General features: G+C 42.1%; 1 protein-coding gene across 3 annotated transcripts in view; it reads right to left on the bottom strand.

The window, feature by feature from the left end:
* Nucleotides 1–3,035: 3,035 nt before the first annotated feature.
* LOC123520626 (formin-like protein 18) overlaps nucleotides 3,036–7,198 on the bottom strand; it is a 5,452-nt gene continuing 1,289 nt past the window's right edge. The window contains exons 2-5 of one of the 3 annotated variants that reach the window (XM_045283086.1): nucleotides 5,724–5,755; nucleotides 4,686–4,906; nucleotides 4,356–4,502; nucleotides 3,036–4,110 (exon numbers count right to left, since the gene is read on the bottom strand). In XM_045283086.1, the coding sequence (XP_045139021.1) occupies nucleotides 3,649–4,110; nucleotides 4,356–4,502; nucleotides 4,686–4,906; nucleotides 5,724–5,748 (855 nt within the window). In that variant the 5' untranslated portion in view covers nucleotides 5,749–5,755 and the 3' untranslated portion in view covers nucleotides 3,036–3,648. The remainder of the gene's footprint in view (nucleotides 4,111–4,355; nucleotides 4,503–4,685; nucleotides 4,907–5,723; nucleotides 5,756–7,198) is intronic. The other 2 variants (XM_045283083.1, XM_045283084.1) reach the window with 2 other exon arrangements.

Genomic DNA, 7,198 nt, shown 5'->3' with positions numbered 1-7,198 from the left:
TTCGTCATACAGACAGGCAGAGGGTAACCGTTTGGGGAAGTTCCGATAAATAGCCACACGTTACGTTTTACTCATGTGGTATGCGTTTGCATGCTGTGAATAGGAATAACAAACCAATGACACGTGAAAGTGGAATTATACAACGAGGAAATGAATGAAGAAAAAGCAGAAGAGACGAAAGACACAGAAAAAAGTAAGCAAGAATATATGAAACAAAATTACCACCAAAAGTAAGAAGACACCAAGAACCATGGGTAAAGTAATCTGACGAAACTACGACGGATCGGGACAAATAGCGAATTGGCGACTGCAGAGGTTGAATGAGTCAAAGAACCAACTGAATCCACTCCCCCAACCATCAGCACCTCGCAATCAAGGTAATGTGATCTATATGGACATGATTATACATTAGCCCTTCAGTACTGGAACGCATTTTTACCATGAGTTTTGGGTATGGTTGGACGGTTTTATTTACCTTTTAGGAAGGGTCTATGGAGGTCAGATTAATGGCCACACTCTTCGATTACTATTTTGATCCTTCACATAAGTTTCTGAAGCTGTATAAAATGGCCAAATAGTAAGCAGAATGAATATGGAAACGTGTCATGATACTGAAGGGGTTAAATATACAAGTGGTCACTGAAGAGCTTAGATCTGGCATTGTGTTAGGGTTGGATCCGTAACTGCTGTTTGCTTGTAAGTTGTTAGAAGTAGTTCAGGAATGGTTGGGCTAGCCTAGGTGCCAGCGATGGTTACGTGCAGGTTAATATTATGATGTTAGGTATCAGCTTGGATTTTGTTAATTGTCAGTTAATGTAATCTTGTTAATTGCTAGTTAGGTAATTGTTGCGTGTCTCTTGGGGGGATTATAAAGACCACCTTGGAAATTGTTTGGTGCCTCTAAGGATAACTTCACCGGCGTGCTAGTTAAGATTGCTTCACATATCACTTAGGAATTTCTGAAATGGCAATTAGTAAGTAGGCAGGTGTTTGTGGTCAAGCAAGGTAAGTATAGCCTACCGCCTGTTAAAGCGTATTCACACGTTAATATGCGGCTGGAAATACTAGCCACTAGAAGTATTGATAGAGGCCTGCTAGACGGAACACGTTCATACTTAGCGGCTGGGAAGTATCGGCTGTTTGGCTTACATTTCTTATAAGAATCTCATCTCTACGAAAGACTAGGCATAATTGCAATCAAATCAAATCATAACAAGTATTCAATCGTCACCTCCAACAACACTCTGCAGAGAGAGAGAAACCGTTATCAGAGAGTGGCAGCGATCTTATTGAGTGTAGTTCTACGTAGGCTGTTTTTACTGTGCTACTGATTTTTCGGGTCCCAGACATGCTATTTGTCCCTCACTAGCTCCAACATTTTCCTCTCTGCCTTTGGACACCCACATGCTCAAACCTTCCATGATGTCACAATGTAAACAAAACCGCAATTGCAAGTCGGTAGAGTTTCTGACTGGATATCAGTGCTTAGGGACTTGAAAAGTCAGTCGCAAAACAAGACCAACATGTTGGTCTTGTTCAGGCGATTTGCGAGTTTATTTACGTTGTTACGTCACGGAGAAAAAAATTGAAAATGTGGTGTCCAGTTATAGAAAAGATGGAATTGGTGAGGGAAAAAGCACATATGGGATACTAAAAATTAGTTATACAGCGAAAAAAAACTCACGTAAATGGACGTTCGATGAGATCGCTGCCACTCTCCAAGAACTATTTCCCTCTCCAGGGTGTTGTTGGAGGTTATGATTGAATACTTGTGATGATTTAATTTGATCGTTACCTGAGGAAGACATTTTGTTGGATAGCTGTTTGTTTACGTTCACTTCCCGCCAACCAGCTGATACTTCCCAGTCATAATGTGTGAACATGTTCTGACTTGAAGGGCTCTGTCGATACTTCTAGCGATTTGCAATTTCAGTCGCGTATTGACACGTGTGAACCCGTCTTTATGCAGGGAAGATTGATCCAGATTATCGAGTCTGTCGATCGAAAAAAGCTGCAGATCTTTGTTACTGCGCAAGGTTGTATCATAGACATAGCCCACAGGAACGTATGTAGTGAATGAATGTTAATATTTGTAATGAAGCAGAAAGGTGTGAAGTACCAGCAGTATAATGGGATAAGTAGTATTTCTGGAATATCATTGACTGCAGCATTACACCGTCGCCTTTGGGAGATCCCTCACATTGATCCACAAATGAGATCATTCGTTCTAGTTATACTTTGCACAACAAACTCCTCATTAGTGTAAAATAACGAAATTGGACTGTGGATGAAATGAAAGACAGCGACAAGTCAGACACAGATCTTCCTTGGCATGACCTTTATGGTTATTCCTCAACATGTATGTACTGTACATCACCATTGGTCAAACAATGACAAGTGCTCATAGCCCAAAGTTGAATTATAGATTGTGTCAAATATGTATTCGTCAATCTGTTAAATGCTTATATGAATATAAAAGGCTCTTATGGTAAGATGAAATTACTAATACTGATTTTTTGTATGGGTAGGTTATCAAGGTTATTTAAATGCAGTACTTACTGAAACACATTTTTGGGATATATTTTGTCATTATAAATGGATGGCTCAAATACTTGGTAAATACACGTGTCTTGACATGAAATACACTTTGATTAGGTAAGAGCACGAACTTGGCGTATATTGCATGACGCCAGCAAGCGCAGGAAGCAATGTCCGCGATAACTGCTGACCTCGCGTGTCCTCCATCACGTGTCTGGCCACGCTCCACTGCCTCTCTTTCTTCATTTTTTGTCTTTTTTGTGTATTCGTAACTTTAATGCATACCTTCAAGACAGGCATTAGATCTGCAGGACGTAGGAATGTGGTGCGTGCTAAACTTCACCGTTTGGAACAGGCCCTTAGTAATGAAAATGATGATGATGATGATGATAATGATAATGATGATGATGATGATGATGATGATGATGATGAAGATGATAATAATAATAATGATAATAATAATAATAATAATAATAATAATAATAATAATAATAATAATAGTAATAGTTCAGACATTCAGACAAGTTGGAGGAGGAGGTGAAGGGAAACACAGGTGTAGGGAGGTGAGTTTATTCCCGACTATAAAAAAATAGTTTCGTTGGTACTTTTTCAAGGGAACCTCCCTACACCTGTGTTTCTCTTCACCTCCTCCTCCAATAATAGTAGTAATAATAAAAATAATAATGATAATAATAATTATAATAGATATGATAATGATCATAAATAAATAAAACCTGATTGTATTTTTACAAGGATTCCTCCTTGCCGCTGTGTCTCGTATACGTGATACAGGAAAAAAGTCACTACATTGAACAAGACCACTGGATCGGTCTTGTTTTATTACACAAAATGTGAATGACTGAATGTAGCCTATTATGATGCCACGCTGCACACACAGCTAGAGCAATTCGGGGTTGTGGAAAATTGCCTTACAAATAATAATGCCCATAAATCACACAAGTTGCGACCGATTGTCTTCAGCCGGCCATATTAATGATCAAGGAATATATGGGAGGTGGAAAGGGAGGAAAGAAAAATGAAGGAGAAAACAAAGGAAAAGGATTCTAAGAAAGTGATGTGGGGTGAGTCACTGCGCCACCTTGCAGAGGGTCAGCGTCTCGAGGGAGAAAATAAGAGCATAGCGCGGTTGCGACGGAAGGCAGCTCTTAAATTTGAACTGTGGGTGAGAGGAAGAGGGAAGCCACGACGCCGAGTTGAGGAACGTCTTATAGGGATGGGAGTGGGGCTGGGGCTGGGGCTAGGACTAGGGCTGGAGCTGGAGCTGGGGCTGAGGTTGGGACTGGGGGTGGAGCTGGGGCTGGGGCTTGTTTTGGGAGGAGAGAGGGTGGAGGCACGAAGCAGGAAAGATGGAGGACGGCGTGATGGAGTGCTGCTGGGGCTGGGGCTGGGAGTGGAACGTGGGGTTTGCGTGGTGGAAGTGGAGCTAGGAGTGGTACTTGTCCGTTGCACGTCCTCGGCAGGAACAACGAAGAAGTGATTATTGCGGTGGTAAAGTTCCGACGCCTGAGGGCAGGGGAAGGCCCAGTCCTCCCAGTCACATGTCATCGAGTCCTGAAGTAATGCAAGGAGAAGTTGGTAAGAAAATCATACTTCTGCTGACTATTGGTTGATGTGCGTGAATCAAGTTTACAAACAAAGCACAAACAACGTACCTCAAGCTTTGTTTTCAGAAAGCAAAGGTTCTTGACTCAACAGGCATAGATCAATAATATATAATCTTTGCTTGCCGCACCCTCCTTCACTCTGCTCCCCTACACCAGCATTGACTTTTGAGACTAACGAAGGTTGCGACTCACCTGAGAGAAGATGGTGTATCCAGGACAGATGAACGAGAAATGGAAGATATCCTCAAAGTCGTACAGATCTGGGAACAGCTGTTGCATCGGGACGCAGATGTGAAATATCTGACAGTCATTGTCCTGGTCAGCGTAGTAGCCATACACCTGGCAGTTGAGTGACAAGATTATTTTGTTACTTTCTCTCTCTCTCTCTCTCTCTCTCTCTCTCTCTCTCTCTCTCTCTCGTATTTTTCCTTAAATTAAAAGTAATTATACATCATAAAGCCTTTGATTTTGCAGTCAGTTTTAGATACACACTCGCCTCCGTCACGCGGCAGTCACACTCACCCGACCATTGCAGTCAAAAGTGTCGACGATGTTACGGCGTATAGAGGAAGCGTTGTATACCAGACGATCTATCAATGGTGGTAGATCTCCCCGGGCGCCAATCAGCTGAGCTCCGGGGGGTGTGCGGCTCAGGATAGAGGTGGCGATAGTGCGGGCATACTGTAGGCGTGTCTCCTGGGGCAGGAACCTCCTTTGCGGCGGCTCGCCCGTGACGCCCGTCACTGGTATTATATGACGAAGAAGAGTGATGAAGGAAGAGTTAGTGGCTTGTGTGTGTGTGTGTGTGTGTGTGTGTGTGTGTGTGTGTGTGTGTGTGTGTGTGTGATTATTCTTTTATCTGTAGATTTGCTAACTTTGGAGCTCAGATATCTCAACATTTCGAACTTAAAATATAACGATTTTTCTTATTACTTAATTGATATTGACAATAAGATGAAATTGTAGTAACATCGACACTTTGATAGATAAGTGCATGGCGGCGCTCAGTTACTGTTGTTTTTAGTCGTACGGCTAATGGGAGTGAAATAAAAACATATATACGTGTCCACAAGAGAAAAATAAAAGTATATTAGCTATAGAATTGTAGCTCACGAGAGAGAGAGAGAGAGAGAGAGAGAGAGAGAGAGAGAGAGAGAGAGAGAGAGAGACTGTGCTGATGGAGGCTGGTGGCAAGAGTGGCTCAGCGCACCGCGTCAGTATGCACCAGCTAACAAACAATATAATACAGGACCACTGCATGTTACTAGTAATTACTGGTACAGAGACATTACCACATACCGGTTGTGTAGGCCTATACAATATAACAATCCCCTCAGTGGGACAGATTATAATGTTCAATGCGCCCCTACTCCTGTGTGACGAACATCTCTGATTCCCATGCACGAGCACGTCTGAAGTAGGAGGGATCGCCAGGAATCAGCAGTGTCCATTCCCTGGTTTACATTGCAGTGACAAAATATAAGCAACATTGATATTCTTACAAAGCAAGCAGAGACAACCTGGTCCGACACGCAGGTCACGGAGTTGTGGGTGACGTACCTGCCAGCAGCAGCCACACGATCATGGCGCCCCTGCAAAGCCAGAGAAAACCTCACTTGTTATAAACCGAGGGTAGCATACTGAGGTAAATATACATCTACTATTGATCAAATTCTTATTCAATATAAGTTCAAATTCTAAATCAAACTTCGTTCTTTGGTTTCTTATCACGGGATGTAAGATTTAAACTCTAATACTGCAAGTTGATCATATGATATACTTTTTACATCATGTTTTGGAAGTAAGTATCTAAAACTCTTTATTTCATCGTTTGTCATTAATTATGATGTTAAACATTTGATTCCACTGCTAACAAAATATTGTGAAAACTTAGACTAGAAGGATAGTCTGTGTTATTTATTGTCTGTATTGTAGTTACAGAGTCTGCTTCTTTGGTTTAATTTTGTTTTATGTTACTGTTTATTTTTAATCCATTGAAACTTCAATGCTACTAACAGGATGTAAATGAATTTGAGATCTTATCAGGAAATATAATTCTCTTTACTCATACAATGATATGATCAATTGAAGTGCGTTTATATCTTTTTAAAGAAGAAAAATTCTAAGCAGGGAATTAGTGTGATGCATTATAAGGATGAGCATCTGCGGATGTTTCTCGCTCCTTGAACCCTAAACAGGGAGGGCGAGGGACACTCGAGGCTTTTACCTCAACACTGCAGGCTACAGCTATCTGTTTTCTTTTTCGGAATTACTGGTCTTATTGATAAGTATACACTAAGCGTGCCAATACTTATATCCCGGTTTCTGTAAATATTGCTTTGCCTTCTAATCAAGTTGCAACTATCACTAGTTTCCTCGGTAGCTCCTGGACTTGAATTTTAGAGGCCGCGATGATTGTAAAACTGTATAAACCTGTGTGTTGGCAAGGAGGCCGATGTAGCTCTGATCCGCTTTGATCTCCATGTCCCCGCAGAGCTCCATGGGAATCGTCTCCGGGTCTTTCTACAACTTGTCATTGTTCGGCGTTGCTGACATGTGAAGAATTTATTGACGAGAAGATGACTATGAACTAGGCCGTTGTCTGATTCTGTATCTTTTCTTGAACAAGCAGGTTTAAGTGCCAGCGCTAGAGAAGACGTCCGCACTGACCTTCACAAAATTGACAACTGAAAGACTGTAGAGGCGAAACCTTAAAGAAAATTTAGTTGCATAGAAATGTCTTCTTTCAACGGAACAGAAAAAAAACGGTATAAGGGAGAGGACAGGTCGCTTCAGGACAATGATCTGTTAACGGTACAGGGTGGGAGGAAGTAGGTTTGGTCCAGGTGACACACGAGAGATATGTGCGGCGGGCGGGGCTGCTGAGGCGGGCACAGCGAGCTAGAGGTTGGGCAGCAGTGCAGCTAGGAGTGATGGCTGCCACTCCTAGCCACCACTCCAGCAAATGAAAATGTTGTTGAGCGAGGCTTAGGCGTGTTATCACCCAAGATTGGTACAGGCTATAGCCGAATTCC

The sequence above is a fragment of the Portunus trituberculatus genome, chromosome 47, assembly GCF_017591435.1.
Source record: "Portunus trituberculatus isolate SZX2019 chromosome 47, ASM1759143v1, whole genome shotgun sequence".
Taxonomy (NCBI): Eukaryota; Metazoa; Arthropoda; class Malacostraca; order Decapoda; family Portunidae; genus Portunus; species Portunus trituberculatus.
The sequence above is the reverse complement of the archived record's forward strand: the minus strand, read 5'-3'. Positions and strand labels throughout refer to the sequence as shown.